General features: G+C 45.2%; 1 protein-coding gene across 2 annotated transcripts in view; it reads right to left on the reverse strand.

The window, feature by feature from the left end:
• The window catches only part of CNTNAP4 (contactin associated protein family member 4), a 1,095,419-nt gene that overhangs the window by 316,604 nt on the left and 755,909 nt on the right, over window positions 1–22,906 (reverse strand). The window contains exon 22 of one of the 2 annotated variants that reach the window (XM_073575314.1): window positions 2,071–2,292. The exons of the other annotated variant lie outside the window; for it this stretch is intronic. Coding sequence (XP_073431415.1) covers window positions 2,071–2,292 — 222 coding nt within the window. The remainder of the gene's footprint in view (window positions 1–2,070; window positions 2,293–22,906) is intronic. 2 annotated transcript variants of the gene reach the window in all.

Raw genomic sequence — 22,906 nt, forward strand, 5'->3', positions numbered from 1 at the left:
CTTGTTTTGTCTCTACTAGAGATGAGCTAACCTGGAAGTTCATTTTAGTGTTCACAATTCTGGGTGGAGAGAGAGTACTCTGCTTCCTTTGGAAGCCCCCTAGCACTTTCTAAGATCATTTTAGAACCCCAAAGTTCTAGTCCACATTGTCTTCTATGGGTTTGGGTTCTGATTAAAGTTCAGCTCTGGCACCTGAACCGAACTTTGGACTCAAGTTCGATCGAACCCGACAACCCCTAACATCCACAGATCACCCTCATCTCTAGCCTCTACCTATGGTCACCGGACAGGTATTTCAAACTATGTTTTCTCTGAAATGCCTGAGGATTTCAGTTTTCAGAGAAAAACACATCAGGCAATCACGAAGTGAGACTCTGAATTACGCTGCATGAGGTTTAGGCAGCATGAGTTTATTAACAGGTTCCCTTTAAAATTCAATAAGCCAAAGTGAAAGTGTAAAGAGAAACAGTACAATAGATTTATGAACTGTCTAAAAGAAACCTTTCATTGTATTAATCACAACACAGCTTTAATTTTTCATATTGCTCCTGGAAAATGACTGCTGCTACAGTATGTGATTTAGTTTAGAGATTATGAAATCTCCTACCTGGCAATGTCCAAATCTACAAAGTTTGCAAATCAGGTGCATGCAATCGAAATGTCAGATAACTGTGCAAACTCTACAGACCAGTGTGGAAACTGGAAAATTTCATATTTTATTCAATTAAGGCTAGGTTCACATTAGTGTTTGTGAGTGCAGCGTATCGTCTGCATGCGCAAATGCATGTCAAAATGCATACAAACACATGTTTACGCAGCGTTTTTATCCGCATCAGCTTATGCATATGTTTGCATGCGCTTTATTGCATGCGTTTGCATTTTTTCAGCACATGCGTTGAAAGAATTTCTTTTACCCCAACTACACCCAATGGGCGTGTCTCATTTCCCGGACATGATTATGTGAAAAATGCATGCGTTTCCATAGACAGTAGTTTTTTACGCACTCATTCGCATGCGCATTCCTGCGCATATTTGACTGATTTTTGATGTGACTAAAAATGCAACATGTTGTGTTCGCCGGACATCGTCGCACAACGTGAAATGACGCCTGCGTTCGCATTTTCATGCAAGCGCATGCAAACTCATGTCTCTGCGTACACCATGTTAAAGATATGACGCATGCGGATCTATGCGGAACAAACGCTGAAAACCAGAAACGGGGGCACCACAGTAAATTTGAAATGCAGGATCCAGCCAAGGCCTATAATAAAGAGTTATGACAAACACAGAAAGAAAAAGGATAGGCCATAAAAAGGGGATCACCACAGCCAGGAATCAGCGTTAGGAAGCAAATTATTTTATTGAACATGAATAAACCAACACAAACATTTAGAAACATTAAAAAGTCGCCCATGTGACATAGCTAAACAACCATAGGTTCATGATAAAGCCTGCAACCTATGGTACCACTCCAAAAAGATTTGTAGAAATAGCAGCCCAATGAACATATAGACAGCATACCAAATGACAGTTGACAATGTGAAATGTGCCTACCAGGGATAAAAATATCCAGATATTGTACCTTATTTGAGCAATGCAAGCAAATGTCAGAACATTAGCAAGATAATCCAGGTAACACAATTGAAAAAATACCTTTAGATAACATGCATATCAGTTCAAAAACAAGGTCATAGTAATTGATCAACCCTAGGATGGCCGTTCAGGCATGCAAGTGTTAAAACAGAAGGCTGAATAGAACACCCATGTCCAGTGACATGGAGAAGAAGTGCTGGATGTAAAGACCCATATGGAGTGAAGCCAGGAGCAATATGTACCCAATATGCGGAACAAACGCTGCACGCACAGAAGCAAATGTGAAACCAGCCTTATCCATGGATCATCACATTAAAAATATAAATCCTATGTTGTATAAGTCATACAGTATTTTATTGACATATTCCCTTTAGGTTGAAATTCTGAAAAGGTGTTCATAGAGGAATAGAGGGAAAAAGTGTCGTTTTCTAAGATTTTATTTTTAATTTCCAAATAAATGATTTTGAGTAAAATTACCTGCAAACGAGTGGGTTGTTTCACCAGATCCTGCATCTTCTCCATTTATTGATCCACAATTAGATTCTATAATACGCCCTTTTATAAGTATTTGAGAAGTTAGATTGTTTTTGAAAGCGATCTTTAGTGGTACGATGTTATTGAAACGCACAGCAGAAAGGCACCCAATAAATCCATTAGCACCTGCCTTCATAGTATCTAGGTCAACATCAGTGTCCTCAGCTACAAAAATAAACACATACTTTATGATAGCTTGCCTATTTATTGGCAGATTCATTTCTGTCTTACATAAACAATGCAGATCTTTTAATAGATGACAATGAAAATAACTCATGAGAAGTGATGAGTGAACGTGCTTTAATAAGGCATTATCCAAACACGGTCATGTGCTAACCGAGTGTCTTCAGCATGCTCAAAAAAATGTCTCTTCATGTCTCGCAGGTGTTCGACAGCTGCAATCCAGGCAGGGATTGCCTAACAAACAGACAATCCCTGCATGTGTTGCGGCTGTTGAACAGCCGCAACACATGTAGTTGCGGGGACTCAAACATATTTTGCATGCACGTCGAAAACACTTATGTAGCACATGAACATGCTTGGATAATGCCTTATCTAAGCACGTTCGCTTATCACTACTGACAAGCAATTAATAATTGTGTAGTTTAAGAAAAATATGACCATACAATTTTATGACCACAAATGGTTAACCGGTGCTGAAATGGGTGGTCTGGCACCTGAAATGTATTTTTTAACAATCTATCCTTACATGCTAGCCACTTTTGTAATTTCCTTTATTACACAACACCCTACACCATTTCACCATATGTACTTAATTTCTGAAAGGTTTTTTTTACCGTACTTCCTGTGAAGGTGTTTTTAGTATAGCCTCAATCATGATGACACAGGAGACTGATGCTGGACTCACTCCCTGCAGGATCTATTGCCCCTTCTGGAACAAGGTGCTACAAGGGGCAGCACTGCAGGTACTAAATAGTTTTTTTGCATCCCTGCCTTCTCTGAAGACATCCTGACTCCTGGGTGATGGACGATACGGATGATGTGAGTGCAGCACCAAAACTCTGCTTCTGTCTCCACCAACATTGCAGCTTCTGTGAAGAAAGATGTCATCACTGGGAAGAGATAGAAGCAGTGAGTGCCACAAGCATTACCCCATAGTTATTAGAATTACATTAGTATGAATTATCATAGGGGGAGGTGCTGGTGTCATTCACTGCTTCTACCGCAGCCACCTGATGTTGACTTATTTGGTGCTAGAAGCTTTGGGGTGGCACTGGTTTCACTCACTGCTTCTTATTCCTCTCCCCTAATGATGCTTTTTTTCACAGAAGCTATGTCAGCGGAGATAGAAGCAGAGTGCCGGTGCTGCATTTACATTTCCCATTAACCAAGGTCTAGGATGTCTTTACACGGGGCGGCAATGCAAGTATCTAGTAAGTACCTGTAGTGTTTCCCCCTTTTAGGTCCTATTCCAGGAGGAGCAGTGGATCATGTGGGGAGTGATTGCAACCCTAGTGTCTTGTGACATCACATTTGAGACTCCTCTCAAATGAAACCTCACAGTCAGAGTTGAGCGAAGCGGGTCGGTCAGATTCATAAGTCGCCGACTTTCCCTAATGTCAGTTTTCATGAAACAAAACCCAACCATAGCATGAGGTCGGCGACCAGAGTGCCAAACTCGCGTTTCAAATGATGCTTCCAGCGCCCTTTTTCAGCCAATGATGAAGGACGCACACTGTGGGAAACGCGATGACATGGGCAGCGGTCACCACCATCTTTGAGAAGGGCATGCAAGTGATTGGCTTGCTTTGTGTGGCGTCACAGGGGCTATAAAAGGGCGTGCACGCCGACCGCCATCTTACTTCTGCCGATCTTAGCATAGGGAGAGGTTGCTGCTGCTGATTCTGAATAAGGAAGAGCGTTAGGTAGGGAAGTAGAAAAAAAAACTGCTTCTGCTGGTAGCGATTTTTACTGTACAACACAACAGTTTGTGTGCAGTGACAGGGGAGGATATATTTTTGTGCATCAGCTCTGTTGGTTATTAGGCTGCCTTATAAGGCTCCCTGATAGCTGCATTGCTGTTTGCACACTGCTGTGCAAACTGCTTTTTTGAAAGTAAAAATACCTTTCTTCCTGTTTTCTGCACAGTTACCAAGCGTTCATTTTTCCTAACTTTGGTGTGCAGCAGTCCTGCTTATTAGGCTGCCTGCTGCCATACTTGGACTGAGAGCATCATTGTCAGCCACCTAAAATCTCTAGGGAGATTCAAATTCTCCCCAATACTATATACACCTTGTACCTTGTCATACACCAGCCAATTTCAGCCTGTTAAATTTAGGTGTGATCTATAGTGGGCTTGAGATAATTGTTCAGCCTCCTAAAATCTCTAGGGAGATTCAAATTCTCCCCAATACTATATACACCTTGTACCTTGTCATACACCAGCCTATTTCAGCCTGTTAAATTGAGGTGTAATCTATAGTGGGACTAAGATAATTTTTCAGCCTCCTAAAAGCTCTAGGGAGATTCAAATTCTCCCCAATACTATATACACCTTGTACCTTGTTTTACAGTACCATATAGCTGGTGGTATTTTCGGTACATTTTTGCAAAAATGAGGAAGTATGATGGAAGAGGCCGTGGAAGTGGGCGGGGGTTGCCAGCTTGCACTGATGGTGGCGGTGGTGCATCTCCTAATAGTGGCAAAAGCACAATAGCACCTAAGGCAGGAGGTGTTGAGCCTGCGTCATCATCTTGCTCCACAAGGCCTTGAAGGCTCCCTTTTCTGGGAGTAGGTAAACCACTTTTAAAGCCGGAGCTTCAGGAACAAGTTTTGGCTTACATTGCTGACACAGCCTCCAGCTCTATCGCCTCCTCTTCTGAAGTTTCAAAAAATAAAAGCACTGAGTCATCAGTGGAGGCACCTGGTCAGGAACAACACCTTTCCTTGTGTCCACCCCTACCAAAAGTGAAGGATGCGGCAGGCCACACTACAGATTACTCCATGGAGCTCTTTTCACATACCATGCCTGGGTTAGCAAGTCAAATTGTGAATTCCCCAGTCCAAGATGAATCTGACATGGAGTGCACTGATGCACAGCCACTGCTAGATTTTTTCTGCTGGTACATTCACTCAGAGCACTACATTGTCCTCGCAGTGTACTGAGCCAGAATCTGACCCTGATGAAACTCAAGTGCCTCTTCCCGCATACTATACCACCTTACACGGTGACACAGAGGAAGGTGCACATGAAATTGAAGAGGACGTGATGGATAACCCAGTTGTTGACCCAGATTGACATCCATTGGGAGAAGAGGGTGCCGCTGCCAATAGCTCAGAAGAGGAGGAGGAGGATCCGCAGCAGGCATCGACATCGCAACAGCTGGTATCTGGCAGGCCCGTAGCAGTCCAAAAACGGGTTACAAAAACCAAAAGAGTTGCAGGACAGCTTGGCCAGACGGTCAAATTAGCACAGCGTGCAAGGCCTCAAAATGTCTTTCATAGTAAGAAGAGTGCAGTGTGGCACTTTTTTGAACAAAATCCTAATGATCAGGCAAAGGTTATCTGTAAGAAGTGTGCAAAGACCTTTAGCCGAGGGAATAATCGGAGAAATTTGAATACCAGTTGCATGCTTAGACATTTAATCACCATGCACTTGCAAGCGTAGACGGACTACCAAACCTCACGTACCACATGTGCACCTGCTACGAATGAAGGTAGTCAGCAATGCTACATCGCTTCCCCCACTGTAAGCCCACCAGTTAGCACACCACCAGCAGCAAATGTTGAGGTGTCGTCGCAAGGCCAAAGCAGCCAGGCAATCGCAATGTTATTGCTACGAAAGACTGAATCTAGGCCATCAGCAAGACCACCATCACCAACCCTTCTCTCAGTCTGCCATGTCCACCGCTAGTTCCACCATATGCAGCTCTCAAGTCCAGCTCACCCTACCAGAGACTCTGAGTAGGACAAGAAAGTACTCATCCTCTCATCCACATACACTGTGTTTGAACGCCCACATTGCCAAACTAAACTTGTTAGAGATGATGCCCTACCGGTTGGTTGAAAGCGAAGCTTTCCGCGAGCTCATGGCCTACGCAGTACCACATTATGACTTACCCAGTTGGCACTTCTTTTCTCGAAAAGCCATCCCAGCCCTCCACCTACATGTGAAAGACTGTATTGTCCATGCACTCAAGCAATCAGTGAGTGGAAAGGTGCACCTCACAACAGATGCATGGTCCAGTAGGCATGGCCAGGGCCGTTACGTGTCCATCACTGCGCATTGGGTTAATGTGGTGGATGCAGGGTCCACAGGGGACAGCGGCGGTGGGACAGTGTTTCCTAACCTACGGTATAGGAAACAGTTGACTGTAGGCGTTCGACCCTTCTCCTCCTCCATAAGCAAAAGCTCGTCCACAGAGCGCAGTCGCACGAGAACTCCATCCGCAGCTGCCAGTGTTGTACACAAGGTGTCCCACTATCGAACAGCTAGTGGTAAGCGTCAGCAGGCTGTATTGAAGATGATTTGTTTGGGCGACAACAGACACCCAGCAGAAGTACTGGCTGACTACTTGCAGCGACAAACTGAGTCATGGCTGGGCAGTCTACATCTTGAGTCAGGCAAGGTTGTTAGTGATAACGGCCAGAATTTTGTGGCAGTCATAGCCCTTTCAAAACTCAGACACATACCTTGCCTGGCTCACACCTTGAACCTGGTGGTGCAGTGCTTCCTCAATAATTATCCGGAGTTAACAGCCCTGCTCCATAAGGTGCGAAGACGGTGCGAAGACTGTGCTCGCACATCCGCCGGTCACCTGTACACTCCAGTCGTATGCAGAAGCTGCAGCAATTGCTCCACCTTCCCAAGCACCACCTAATTATCAACATTGCAACAAGGTGGAACTCCACCCTGCACATGGTTGAGAGGCTGTGCCAACAGAGGCAAGCTGTAAAGCATTTGTGAGAGGATACACGGGCAGGCAGTTTGAGGGCAGACATGAAGTTGTCGGGTGTGCAGTGGTCGAAGCTGAAAGACCTCTGTAAAGTCCTTCAGTGTTTTGAGGAATGCACACGGCTGGTAAGCGCAGATCACGCCATCATAAGCATGAGCATCCCACTTATGCGTCTGCTCATGCAAACTTTGATGCACATTAAGGAGCAGGCATCTGCAGCTGAGGAGGAAGAGGAAGAGGAGGAGGGAAGCCTTGATGACAGTCAGCCATTGTCTGCTCAGGGAACTCTCCTGGATGAGGTGGAGGAAGAAAAGGAAGAGGAGGAGGATGGGGATGATTATTTAGGGGAGGAGGATGCTTCTCAGAGGGCAAGAGAAAATGTTGGCGTGGCAAGGTCAGGTACAGGGTTTGTATGTGACTGGAGGGATGTAGATTTGCCAGAAAGTGCTCCTCCACCAGCACTTGCAGTGCATCATTGACACCTGGAACATTGGCCCACATGTCAGATTATGCCTTTCAGATCCTAAAAAGGGACCCCCGCATTGCCAAAATGATGACTACTGGTTGGCCAGCATCCTGGATCCACGCTATAAAGGCAAATTCCAAAACATCATGCCAAAGGAGAACCTACAGCTAATATTGGCTAACAAACAAGCAACTCTGGTAAACTGTTTGTTTGAGGCATTCCCAGCACACAGCAGCGGTGACGTAGGGGGCAACATGGAAGAGGTGTTCGTGGTGCACACATCCGATGTGGCGTTGGAGACAGGGGTTTCATGGCTATGTTGTGGACTGACTTTTCAAGTACCGCTCACACGACTGGTAATACTGCATCGATTGAAAGTGACAGGAGACAGCAGTTGTCAACTATGGTTACAAACTACTTCTCCTCCCATATCGATGTTCTCCCTCACAGGTCATTCCCCTTTGACTATTGGGCGTGTAAACTGGACACCTGGCCTGAATTGGCACAATACGCCTTACAGGAGCTTGCTTGCCCTGCTGCTAGTGTGCTATCTGAAAAAATATTCAGTGCTGTTGGATCAATCCTGACAGAAAAAAGGACCCTTCTGTCAACCCAAAACCCTTCTGTTAACCTTCATTAAAATGAACCATGCATGGGTTTCAAAGGTCTTTGTCCCACCTTCCCCTGATGACACTAGGTTGCCAGAAAAATGGCTTGCTTTTGTCCTCCTCTCCCTCGGACTTCTCCAATTCCTCCATTTGCAGCTGCTGAATGTCCAACATCAACATATGCCATTTTTTCAACCTCCCTAACTGGGCTGCCTCCCCCCAGGGCCGGGTCACGACCTGGCGCACCCACCTGTACAAGTGCCGTTGTCCTGGACAGGTGGGTGGGCCCACTCTTGGGCGACGGCACTGGCACAGGGTCCCTCATAGTACATTCAAGTGTCTCTGATGGTGGGGGTGCACACCCGCCGTCAGACACACCGGTGTACTATGAGGGGCCCTGTGCCAGTGCCGTCGCCCAAGAGTGGGCCCCCCCCTGCTTGCTCAGGATCACAGCACTTGCATACTTACCTCTCCCTGCTCCACCGCCATGACGTCCTCCGCATTTCCTGACAGTGTCATTCTGGTCAGAGAACGCGATTACATCACGTCTGTACGCCAACTGCCTAAACAGTCCAAGTGCAGAGAGAAGGTAGATGGGGACGGCGAGGAGTCCAGAGTACAGGGATTCCCTAGCGAGGAGACTTATTTAATTGTTTTAAAGGTTGGGAGCAATTTTTGGGGAGCATTATACTCTGGAAAATGATATATGGGGCTCACCATACACTGGAGCATTCCAAAGGTGGACATTAGACAGTGGAACAGCATTTACAGGGCTCATTATACACTGGAGCATTAGAAATGGGGCCCATTATATATGGAGCATTATTTGGGCCCATAAAACACTGGAGCATCATCCATGGGGCCCATCATATACTGGAGCATTGTAAATGAAACAGATTATATATGGAGCATTATTTGGACCAATCGTACACTGGAGCATCATCCGTGAGGCCTACCATATGCTGGAGCTTTCCAAATAGGGGACGTCAGACACTGGAGCAGCATTTACAGGGCCCATTATACACTGGAGCATTAGAAATGGGGCCCATTATATATGGAGCATTATTTGGGCCCATAAGACAGTGGAGCTTCATCCATTGGGACCAACATATACTGTAGCAATATGTGGAGCTCATCATATTCTGTATCGAACATTATATGGGACCAATGATTCTGTATGGAGAAATATATGGGCCTCATTACTCTGTATGGCGCACTATGCAGTGGCCATAATACTGTATGGAGTAATATACTGTCCGTTTTTGGAGCTATTGGAGAATTTAAAATGGATATCAGTCATGTGATGTAAGAAGTGAAGTATTTTTCATTGCACTATATTGCTACTTCTCTGCCGTATCAGAGAATCATGAATTGTGGCATGTGTTGAAGGAGCCCAGTGACACTCTTTGGCCCTAGGCCCACAAAAATCTGGAGCCAGCCCTACCCCCCACACCTTTAGTCAAATAACTCCCTGTTTTCAATGCCTAACTATTATTATAAATTAAATTAAGGTTGACAAGCTTAAGTAATAAGAATTGATGTTTTTGGCATTAAAATGGGCACTGTAGGTGTGTTTCCTGTCCTCCACTCACTGTCAACTTTTCTTCCCCATTGACTTGCATTGGGTTTCGTGTTTCAGTCGGCCTTCGACTTTTCATGATAATCAGCCGATTGCGTTCGACCCAACTTTTGCGAAAGTCGGGTTTCATGAAACCCGACTCGACCCGAAAAAAGGCAAAGTCGCTCATCTCTACTCACAGTAAGTACTGTAAAAGAACACATTTATAGATTAGGTAGATTGTAAAAAGTTTTGGGATATTGTGTAATAGAGAAAATTTCAAAAGGGTCAGGGTGTAAGGATGGATATTTATAAAATACTTTTTAGGTGCTGGACCTTCTCTTTAAAGATGTTTCCTTTTGTACAGCAATACCACCAGTTTTATAGTCCAAAAATTGTAGCTAGACCCAGCATGGATTCTGTTTTAAATTTTTGGATACAAAAAAAGGCAATGAATTGTCACTGAAATGTAATGTTTAGGCAAACTTGTCAAATAGCAAAACAGCTACATTTTTTTAATTAACATTGCTTAATTAAATTTCTAAAGTACATTGAGGCCCATAAAAATCCAAAAGCTCATTAATTATACCCAATCCTTATTATTTGGTTTGCATGATTACTATAAATACTTGTATATACACTCACTGGCCACTTTATTAGGTACACCATGCTAGTAAGTGGTTGGACCCCCTTTTGCCTTCAGAACTGCCTCAATTCTTCGTGGCAGAGATTCAACAAGGTGCTGGAAGCATTCCTCAGAGATTTTGGACCATATTGACATGATGGCATCACACAGTTGGCGCAGATTTGTCGGCTGCACATCCCTGATGCGAATCTCCCGTTCCACCACATCCCAAAGATGCTCTATTGGATTGAGATCTGGTGACTGAGGAGGCCATTTGATTACAGTAAACTCATTGTCATGTTCAAGAAACCAATCTGAGATGATTCGAGCTTTATGACATGGCGCATTATCCTGCTGAAAGTAGCCATCAGATGTTGGGTACATTGTGGTCATAAAGGGATGGACATGGTCAGCAACAATACTCAGGTAGGCTGTGGCGTTGCAACGATGCTCAATTGGTACCAAGGGGCCCAAAGAGTGCCCAGAAAAAATTCCCCACACCATGACACCACCACCACCAGCCTGAACCGTTGATACAAGGCAGGATGGATCCATGCTTTCATGTTGTTTACGCCAAATTCTGACCCTACCATCCGAATGTCGCAGCAGAAATCGAGACTCATCAGACCAGGCAACGTTTTTCCAATCTTCTACTGTCCAATTTCGATGAGCTTGTGCAAATTTTAGCCTCAGTTTCCCGTTCTTAGCTGAGAGGAGTGGTACCCAGTGTGGTCTTCTGCTGCTGTAGCCCATCTGCCTCAAAGTTCGACGCACTGTGCGTTCAGAGATGCTCTTCTGCCTACCTTGGTTATAACGGGTGGCAATTTGAGTCACTGTTGCCTTTCTATCAGCTCGAACCAGTCTGCCCATTCTCCTCTGACCTCTGGCATCAACATGGCATTTCCGGCCACAGAACTGCCGCTCACTGGATTTTTTTTCTTTTTCGGACCATTCTCTGTAAACCCTAGAGATGGTTGTGCGTGAAAATCCCAGTAGATCAGCAGTTTCTGAAATTCTCAGACCAGCCCTTCTGGCACCAACAATCATGCCACGTTCAAAGGCACTCAAATCACCTTTCTTCCCCATACTGATGCTCGGTTTGAACTGCAGGAGATTGTCTTGACCATGTCTACATGCCTAAATGCACTGAGTTGCCGCCATGTGATTGGCTGATTAGAAATTAAGTCTTAACACACAGTTGGACAGGTGTACCTAATAAAGTGGCCAGTGAGTGTATATTCCATGAATGCAAGGCAATAAACCAGCTCACCCTCCACCAGCTGCAGCAGGTTCATGAGTCTGTGATCAGTGCGTTTCGAGCACTCAGTTCGATGCAGGATTGAAAAAATTTGATCCAGCCCCTGATACGTTACAGAAATAAATCCAAAATTTATTCTTATTCATTTAAAAAAGAAATATCCAAAAAACATTTGCCAAAGGATATTTAGAAAAAGGGGGTGAAACATGGGAGGAAAAAAGGATATATATTCACCATACACGTTTCGAACAGGACATGTTCTTAGCCTTGGCGTGAATGAATCACCAAGTCTAAGAACATGTCCTGTTCGAAATGCATATGGTGATTACATGTCCTTTTTTAAACGAACAAGAATAAATCTTGAATTTCATCTGTAAGATATCAGGAGCTGGATCAAATGTTTTCTTTCCTATATATACTCCATACATATTTAATCACAATATTTATAAATGTTCTAAGGGTGCTTCTTCAGGTTTCATGGCACTCTAATCTTAGAAAATTATAAATGCTGTAGCTTTAGTAATGCTACTATTATCTTTAATATGTATTTTTGAACACATCTGGTTAATTTTAAGAGTACTGGTGATTTTTATGTGTGGTCTTACTTTATCTTTACAGGTTTGACAATTATTTACTGTGTGACAAAGAGATGTTTATTGGCATCAGTAATAAAATATCTGATTTATGCACATTTATTGCCTAAAGTTTAAGATTTTAATAAAGTTAAAGCATATTTTCTCCTTTAATTCTAGTGTTACATTAATATTGATTGTTGTGACTAAGTGTAATTAAATCTTTGCCACCACAACAGTGATATTCTTGTTGAACATGTTTCTTCTTGTTTCTTCAAGTTTCAAATGCAATTAAATTGACAGTCTTAGAACACATTGTCAAGGGAATGTTTTACCTTTAAACCTTTGCTTGAATTAGTGATAAGATAGCACATGTTACTTCGACAAAACAATTACTAGACAGGTTTAATACAATGGTCAAAGCATGTTTTCTTAGTTAACATCCCAATTGTGGATGCTTTTAATGGGTTTTATTAAAGTGTGACTTAAGTATCACAAGAATAACCATGACAGAATCTTTTTGTTTGATGATATACATAATCTGTTATGTAAAAAATACAATAATAATTTAGTATTGCATATTTTTCCCTTTGTTTTTTGGAAATTGACAGCTGAATCATATTGCACAAGCAATGGCAGCCTAAATCTGTAGATTTGCTTTGTTATTGCAGCCATGTATATTTTGTGGTGAAATGTTGTGACATGTCAAAAATTGAACCATACTTTTAAAATACAGCCATGGACAATGAAGCTAGGATGATTAATCCATGAGGCAGGCCACTGGAGGCTTCTTATAGCCCCACTGCACTAGAATGACAGGTCTCTATTTATGTGTGAGTCTAAGGAGACACCTTTTAGTCAAAGGGGGGGGTGATTGAAAGAAACTTACGGGAACCTCCCTCCTGAACTAATTATTGTTTTTACATTGTTTATGCCTGAATTTTAAAAGTAATTTTTTTTTCATGTAACATAATTTCACAATAAAACATACGGCTGCCATAACAGAACTGGTCTTTGATCCATGTTGTCCTTGGTTCAGGCAGCATAAATCAAATATTTATATACTCAGAGACAGAGAGGTACACTTCCCAAGGGAGGGTCTTCCTCTGTTCACAGGAATTATCTCAGACACTCTGAAGCCAGTGGTCTGTGATATTGGAGTTTGCATTTGATATTTTGTCATCTTGGCGAACTGACAAATGTAGCGCATTCACTCACTTTAATATAAGGACAGCCTAACACCTCCATCTTAACATTGGACAGATGAATGATGTAATCCATGCCATGTTTCATCTGTATAGAAAAGTAAAATTGTGATAGGTAACACGACAATAATATCTCTCGAGACATCCAGGACAAAGATAGCTTGAAAGTTGGAGATCTCAATATTGTAAAGACCTAGCACATTCCACAAATATCCACCCTATTTGAGCTCATCAAAAAGGAGGTATGTGGGCGTAACGTTGATCTAATAAAAATCAAAAATGGATTTTTGTAATTTGTCAGTACTGGGACTTGCTGTATACTGTATAGTTCTGTCGATTGCCTCTACAAAAAAGAGCTCCCCTTCATAAAAGCCAGAGCCAACCCTGCGACAAAAAATGTAACAGCTTCATTCCTCTTGGTCGATAAACCGCACTCTTAAATTGGGTGTTAAATTGGACTGTAAAAATGATTGGTGGTGGGTTTTTGGGAAATTTGGTGGTGATCGCACTGGAGCATATACAAGTGCTTCTCACTAAATTAGAATATCCTCAAAAAGTTAATTTATTTCAGTTCTTCAATACAAAAAGTGAAACTCATATAAAGCTCTGGGAAAAATTAAGAGACCACCACATCAAAACCCTGTCATGGGCAGCCCATTCTCCAGACCTGAACCCCATTGAAAACCTCTAGAATGTAATTAAGAGGATGATGGATAACCACTAGTGATGGGCAAGCATTAAAATGTTTGGGTACTCGTTGCTCGGGTCGAGCAAATTGGAATACTCGGGTACTCTGACAGCACAACGAGCCCAATGTAAGTCTACGGGAGACCTGAGCATTTTTAACACGATCCCTCCCGGGGGTCCTTCTAAGGTCTAAAAACATCTGAAAATAATGGAAACACTGCGCAAATCACATGGGGACATCATGGGGATCGCCCCTGGAAGCATTTCTGATTCCTAGTTCACAGCTTTAAACAATGTTGTCAGAGTTTCATGCTATTTTTACCAGTGCACCAAAAAACATCACAAAACAAAACCTGTCATGATCTTTGCTGGATCATGACAGATATAAAGCACAGGTAACCTTTTTTTTCCTAAGCTGTGCTTAGGTGGGTTTTTGCCCCCGGTGGCCATTAGGATTATTGCACTGTGGTGTCGTCTTTTCTAAGTTTCCCCTCGGTGGTGGTGAGCGTCATTGCACTTGTTTCTTTAGTTTCAGTGCACATGATTATAATGCAGGTGTGATTTCTGGCTCTGCTATAAAAGAGTCACAGGTGTTGCAATCAGTGTTGGTGATAGTTTTCATTTCAACCATCCTTGGTGGAGGAAGGAGCTGGAGAGCAGCTCTGACAGAACCTGGTGTGAAAGGAGTCATAGGGGATTTCCTTAGCTCTGACAGAGCTTGGTGGCAGCGATTCAGGAGGAGAGCTGCATGCTGGTGGTGGACTCTGTTGCCAGGAGCAAGTGCAGCAGAGTAAAGCTAAGTGGTGTTTCCCTGTTTGTGTTTTTCCTTGGTGTGTATTAGTGCAGCAGTGAGGCCAGTGCCTGCACCACCCAGCTCCCTAGCAAGGGATAGGTATAGGGTGTGCTAGGGCGACAGGCTCGTGATCGGTGCCCGGTGCGGAACCAGCATAGGGAACGCTAGGAGTGTTAGGGACATTGACTCAGGGGAGTGCAGGAGGTCTCCACATCCCCTGTCCCTATCACAGAGCCCACCATTGTAACTGTTTCCCTTCCCTTTGTCTTGTAGTTTTAGTTACCAGCCTGCGAGCCGTGTCACACAGGAGAATATCATGTGCCGCATCCTGTTGTTCTAGTTACCGGCCTGCTGGTTGCGTCACGCAGGACGGGTCCATGTGACATTTATCACCAACCGAACTTTTTTTTCTGCTGAGCCATGGACCCTGTTCAGACCTTTGCCCAAATGCTGCAGACCCTTACTAATGAGATTAGGGGGCTACGCAGAGGGTTGGTGCGGCAACTGCAGCTGTTGGTGGGCTCTGGGAACTTGGTTCAGGAACAGGCTCAGCCAGAACCCAAGATACCCCTCCCTGACAGGTTTTCTGGAGGGAGAGATCAATTCTTGGTATTTCAGCAAGCCTGCAAATTGTATTTCAGTCTGCGCCCTCGTTCATCTGGGAGTGAAGAGCAACAGGTGTGAATCATTATGTCCCTCCTTAAAGGGGATCCCCATTCCTGGGCCTTCTCCCTACCGGACGATTCTCCATCTTTAGAGTCCGTGGACGAGTTCTTTGTGGCTTTGGCGCTTGTATATGGGGATCTTGATGGCGTCGCCCTGGCGGAATCTCAAATCCGTAGGTGTAAACAGGGAGCCCGAGTCGCTGAGGAGTACTGCTCAGAGTTTAGGAGATGGGCCACTAATACTCAGTGGAATGACCCTGCACTTAGGAGTCAATTTGTGCAGGGTTTGTCTCCGAAGTTGCAGGATACTCTGGTGCAGTACGCCGCCCCCAGGTCGCTGGAGGCCGCCATGTCCCTTGCCATCCAGGTGGATAGATGCCTTAGGGAAAGACATATACAAAAAGTGCCCCCTGACGTCCTCGCTAGGGAGGAGGACCCACCAGTGCGGACCGAGGAACCCAGACAGCCCGGTGTTCTTGATACAAAAAAGGGGGTGTCTGTGGCTCGTCGTGGTGGGGGGTATGATTTTCCTGTGGGAAGCCTGGCCATTTTATGAGAGCCTGCCCAGTTTATGCCAAGTTTCCTGATGAAACCATGCAAGTAGGAGTAGCTAGGTTGTATTCGGAGCTGCCTATGGTTCAGGGAGTGGTGTCAGCATGTTTGTACTGTGGGCTGACTGGTCATGTCCTGAAGGCTTGCCCACTGCGCGCCAAATTATTTGTGCCATCTGAGAAGCTGCATTCCCCTGGTCGCTTGGAGGGAGGTGACCAGGAAGTATACATTTCCCCCATTTTGCCCTCCCAATGTACCATGTCAGCAGAGGTCTTGGCTGGCAGGGTACCGGAGGTGATACCCGTGTTTGTGGACAGTGGAGCAGGAGTCTGGTGATTTCTCGCTTTGTCCAGACTCATGGTCTGAGGTGTAGTATGCTAGCCCAGTCTATAAGAGTCCAGGCCATAAACTCTGCTCCACTGAGCCAGGGGAGCTTGACCAAAGTCGTAGAGAATATCCATCTGTGTATAGGACATCATGAGGAGTCCTTGTCATGCTACGTCTTGGAGGGAATGCCAGTACCTAATGTTTTAGGCCTCCCTTAGCTGAAGAGACACAACTCGGTAATAGATTGGCGGGCGAGGGAAGTAGTCAGCTGGGGGCACTCGTGTGAGGGCTGCTGCCTAGGAACTACTGTCTCTGCCGTCTCTCTGCAACGGACCCCTTCCTCTCCGGTGAGGGCAGCAGATGTGCTGCAGGAGAGTAGGGGCAAGTCTCAACCCTCGCCATAGACCAACCCTGGGAGGCGCAGACCCGAGTCGTGGTGGAAGGGGTTGAAGGGTGGAGCACCCCTTGGTGAGGTGCGGGGGTGTGACGCCTCTGTTGTCAATCCCAGAAAGAGTTCTCCAAGTGGTGACAAACGAACGAGTGGAAATAAACGTTCAGGTCCGGACCTGTGTGTGAACGAGCATGTATGGGTGGCCACCAAAAAACATCCAGTGGAAGTGTGTTGTGGAGTGTTACCAGCTCATACCAAACATACACATACACAACCCGTTCCCCAGGTCAGAGCTTCGGAGATGTGTGTTGCCTCCAGAACATACGTTGCCAATACCAGCGGGCTCGTTTCTCTTCAACCTGACATGCAGGTGGTTGCTGGGGTGAACTCTGGGTCTGGGCGTCCCCACTGTAGGTGGTTCCCAGATGGGGAGCGGCCTTGAGGGTCCAGAGGTCCCTCATTAAGGGGAGGGTACTGTCATGATCCATGCTGGATCATGACAGATATAAAGCACAGGTAATCTTTTTTTTTTCCTAAGCTGTGCTTAGGTGGGTTTTTGCCCCCAGTGGCCATTAGGATTATTGCACTGTTGTGTCGTCTGTTCTAAGTTTCCCACCGGTGGTGGTGAGCGTCATTGCACTTGTTTCTTTAGTTTCAGTGCACATGATTATAATACAGGTGCGATTTCTGACTCTGCTATAAAAGAGTTACAGGTGTTGCAATCAGTGTTGGTGATAGTGTTCATTTCAACCATCCTTGGTGGAGGAAGGAGCTGGAGAGCAGCTCTGACAGAGCCTGGTGTGAAAGAAGTCATAGGGGATTTCCGTAGCTCTGACAGAGCTTGGTGGCAGCGATTCAGGAGGAGAGCTGCATGCTGGTGGTGGACTCTGTGGCCAGGAGCAAGTGCAACAGAGTAAAGCTAAGTGGTGTTTCCTTGTTTGTGTTTTTCCTTGGTGTGTATTAGTGCAGCAGTGGGGCCAGTGCCTGCGCCACCCAGCTCCCTAGCAAGGGATAGGTGTAGGGTGTGCTAGGGTGACAGGTTCGTGATCGGCGCCCGCTGCGGAACCAGCATAGGGAACGCTAGGAGCGTTAGGGACACTGACTCAGGGGAGTGCAGGAGGTCTCCACGTCCCCTGTCCCTATCGCAGGGCCCACCGTTGTAACTGTTTCCCTTCCCTTTGTCTTGTCATTTTAGTTACCGGCCTGCGAGCTGTGTCACCCAGGACAATATCACATGCCGCGTCCTGTTGTTCTAGTTACCGGCCTGCTGGTTGCGTCACACAGGACAGGTCCACATGACAAAACCAAAACGGATTTTGCTGGGAAATATGTTAAGGTACATTATTTCCAGGTTAATGACTTGTATATAAGGCAAAATAATTAACCCCAGACCAAAATGTCCCTCCCCACTTGGGCTATGTTCAGACACAGCATTTTTGAAGCGTTTTTCAACTCTAACATTGCTTTCAACCAATACAAATGCATTTACTTGGAAATATCATTGTAACATTTAACAACCCTAGCTGGCCATGTAGTGTGTGACACATAAGCAGACACATCTTGTTTCATTTATGAATGAGGAACTCAAAGTCACAGAGCCTATTTTTACCGGGGCATCAGTCGACATTATTCTTCTTAAAGGGCCATTATTAAACAGTGGGTCTCTTAAACTGTTATTGACTATGCAGTGAGTGGTTGGGCTGCCAATAATTACGACGCATGACAATACCCCTTTCATGAGAGGTACAGGAGGGCTTCCAGAAAAAATGTTGCATTGAATGCAAGGCCTGGCTTGCCCCAAAGTTACATGCACCCCAATAAGCTTTTCAAGCCACGTACTGGATGGCCACCGGAAAATCCACTTCACATTATTTATTTTGTACTCCCATTCTGTTTTCTTATGCATTGACTGCAAGGCCTGCCCTGCTACCAAGTCATACACACCCCAATAAGCCTTTGAACCCACATACTGAATGGGCACAGGAAAATCCACTTCACATAATTCATTTTGTACTCCCATTCTGTTTTCTTATGCTTTGAATGCAAGTCCTGCCCTTCTACCAAAGACATAGGCACACCAATAAGCCTTTGAACCCACATACTGGATGGGCACAGGAGAATCCACTTCACATTATTCATTTTGTGCTCCCATTCTGTTTTCTTATGCATTGACAGCAAGGCCTGCCCTGCTACCAAGTCATATGCACCCCAATTAGCCTTTTGAACCCACACACTGGATGGGCACAGGAAAATCCACTTCACATTATTCATTTTGCTCTCCCATTCTGTTTTTTATGCATTGACTGCAAGACCTGCCCTGCTACCAAAGACATAGGCACACCAATATGCCTTTGAACCCACAAACTGGATGGGCACAGGAAAATCCACTTCACATTATTCATTTTGTACTCTCATTCCATTTTCTTATGCATTGACTGCAAGGCCTGCCCTGCTACCAAGTCATATGCGCCCCAATAAACCTTTGAACCCAGGTACTGGATGAGCACAGGAAAATCTACTTCACTTTATTCATTTTGTTCTCCCATTATGTTATCTTATGCATTGACTGCAAGGCTTGCCCTGCTACCAAGTCATATGCACCCCAATAACTCCAATCCCCCTTGGAAGAAACATGGAGGGCCTTTTAACAAAAAATTGTCCCATTAAAAAGGAGCGGGACTCACAGACTTGGAATGCCCATACATTTAGTGTATGGGCTGGCAAACATTTCCCCTGTGGGGTATACCTCAACCTTTTTCAGAACAAGTATTTTAAGCACAGCCTAACCACCCACCCTTGTTAATAATGCAACGCTGGCTGTAGCTGCACAGAACACGTAAACCCTTTTGATCTAGTGGCGGTGGATGATCAGACATGGAGGAAGGCCAGATTAAAAAATAGGCCCAATTTCTAGGAGCGGCTCTCATAAGCTTGGAATGACCATGCACTTCGTGTATGGGCTGACAAATATTTCCTCTGTGGGGTACACCTCAACCTTTTTCAGAACAAGTATTTTACGCACAGCCTAACCACCCACCCTTGTTAATGCAACACTGGCTGTAACTGCACGGAACAAGTAAACCCTTTTGATCTAGTGGCAGTGGATGATCAGACATGGAGGAAGGCCTGATTAAAAAATAGGCCCAATTTCTACAATTTCTAGGAGCAGGTCTCAAAGACCTGGAATGTCCATACACTTACTGTATGGGCTGGCAATCATTTCCCCTTTGGGGTGTACATATTTTTTGTATTTTGATGATGGTCATCATAACACCCTTGCCAAAACATACAGTGGCCAGAGCATGACTGAATATATTCACCCTGGTGTTCAAGTGGTGGTGGACGGGGGGAATGAGGAGGAGAAGGAGGACACCAAATAGTCTCCTAAGTGCATGTATTAAGATGAAATCTTGTCTGATAAAAATTGACAACAAACAACCTGTAACAACCCTGCTGGCATCACTACATGGCCTCCCATTCCCCGCACACCAACTTACTTTCTGCTTCAAGCCATGCTGTGAATTCTGTCTGTTGCCAGCTCTGTGCCTCTGCTCTCCATGTTTCCAGACTGTGTGTATAGGGGGGCGGTGCCTGAACTCTCTGGTTCTTATGCAGTCAGGGTGCACCTGGGTAATCTGTCCCTGGCCAATCACCTGGAGCCCTTGACTATTTAGTTTCACCACTCCCACTGAAACATTGCCTGTGCAATGTCTATACTCAGTATCTTGCTGCTGAGCAAGCCAGGCCCTGTTCTGTGTGTCTCCTTCTCTGGAGGATTACTCTAGTCTTGCTTTGTACCTTGTCCGCCTGCCAGGAGGCAGAATATCCTGGCCCTTGAGTCTTGTTCCCAATACCTTGTCTGTACTCTGTCCGCCTGCCAGGAGGCAGAATATCCTGGTCCTTGTGTCTTTGTCCCGGTGTCTCTGTCTGAACTCAGTCTTACCTCTGTCTGTCAGTCTCCTTGTTTGTGGTTCCTTCTCTGCCGTGTCTTTCCTTGTGTCCCCCCTGTCTGTGCATCTGCACCCTCGCAGCTTTATCTGTGCATCTGCACCCTCGCAGCTTTATCTGTGCATCTGCACCCTCGCAGCTTTATCTGTGCATCTGCACCCTCGCAGCTTTATCTGTGCATCTGCACCCTCGCAGCTTTATCTGTGCATCTGCACCCTCGCAGCTTTATCTGTGCATCTGCACCCTCGCAGCTCTGTCTGCACGGCTCCTTAGCCGCTCTGGCTGCTCCGCACTCCTGCGGCTCTGCCTGCTCCGCACTCCTGCGGCTCTGCCTACCTTCACCTCCTGTGTGAACAGGTCCAAACCTGTTCTCTCATATACCACACCTTCCTGCCTATATCCATACCTGCATCTCCTGTGTGAACAGGTCCAAACCTGCTCTCTCATATACCACTCCTTCCTGCCTTATCCATACCTGCATCTCCTGTGTGAACAGGTCCAAACCTGTTCTCTCATATACCACTCCTTCCTGCCTATATCCATACCTGCACCTCCTGTGTGAACAGGTCCAAACCTGTTCTCTCATATACCACTCCTTCCTGCCTTATCCATACCTGCATCTCCTGTGTGAACAGGTCCAAACCTGTTCTCTCATATACCACTCCTTCCTGCCTATATCCATACCTGCATCTCCTGTGTGAACAGGTCCAAACCTGTCCTCTCATATACCACTCCTGCTTGCCCTGTGTCTCAAGCCATCATCTACCTGTCCAGTGTCTCAAGCCGTGCCCGCCTGTCCTGTGTCTCAAGCCGTGCCCACCTGTCCTGTGTCTCAAGCCGTGCCCGCCTGTCCTGTGTCTCAAGCCGTGCCCGCCTGTCCTGTGTCTCAAGCCATGCCCGCCTGTCCTGTGTCTCAAGCCGTGCCCGCCTGTCCTGTGTCTCAAGCCGTGCCCGCCTGTCCTGTGTCTCAAGCCGTGCCCGCCTGTCCTGTGTCTGTCGTACCTTCTTGCCCTGTGTCTCAGTCTGCCTGTTAGTCACACCTGTAAGAGTGACTTGTCCCCGTGTGGGATCAGCAGCCACAGCCAGACACCACCCTGGAGTGGCACCCGACAGCTATCTGCCGCACAAGCCTGACCTCACCATCAGAGGCTCCAGTGAAGACCGAGGCAGCTGTCGTAGTCACGCCCCTTCCTGGGTAGTCTGGTTTGTGGCACAGTGGGGCCACAAACCCCCGGCTCGCGCCATTCAGCCAAGGCGCGAGCGTGACACAACCCATCTGTTCTTGTGGTCAGTACCCAGCAGTTGGACCAGTTCTTTATCCTAGTAATATACCAATCAATACTGATTATTACATACTTTATTTAAAGGGATTGTCCTCTACCTTCATTTTAACATATGTGTTGGGAATGTATTTTGTGCTTCTAATATAGAATTATCAGGTACAGCAAAATATTCATAATTGAGAGTCCTCAGTGGTTGATACCTTTTACTGGCTAACATGGTACAAAGATATACATCTTTCCTGTATCAGGTACAGGAACAAACCCCTCCTTTGTGTTCCACTGTCTGCATATTAATAGTCTTCCTCACTGTCTGAATAGAGCTCCTTTCATGTACCATATCTGTCTATAAATCTCCTCCAATTGGAAAATGACTCATGTATAAGATTTTTCAATGTTTTCCAATAAGAGGAGGCTCACAGACTGGAGTAATCACATAACCCTCCATCTCCAGTCATTTTATGGACAGCAGAGCTTTGCAGTCTGAAATAGGTGCAGGAAGAGGTCCTGTAATATCTATATATTACTACGTGCCATAAAATCCTGTCCTCCACCCATCTGTTAAAATAAAGTTGCCATTCCCTCATTCCCTATCAATATATATTACTAAAGCTTAACAGAATTTTAATGCCATTTTAAAGTTGTGTGCATCATTTATTTTCTATGGGATTTTATAACTAGAGAGGAAATGTACGATTTTATTTCAATTACATGCTCTAACAATCAATTTTTACCTTGGGGCTTTTTTCCATTCAAAGATACAGAACATAATGCAAGTTTTGTCAAAATCATCTGGATAAGTTTGAATGTGATAGAACAATTTCCAAATATATCAAAATATGGAAACTATGTCAATATGATTAATGTATTCGTCAAATTACGGAATGCTTGTAGTAAAAACATTTTAATTACAATACATTGTAACAT

The sequence above is a fragment of the Dendrobates tinctorius genome, unplaced genomic scaffold (assembly GCF_039654945.1).
Source record: "Dendrobates tinctorius isolate UK_male_01 unplaced genomic scaffold, ASM3965494v1 ptg000044l, whole genome shotgun sequence".
In the NCBI taxonomy this organism is placed as follows: Eukaryota; Metazoa; Chordata; class Amphibia; order Anura; family Dendrobatidae; genus Dendrobates; species Dendrobates tinctorius.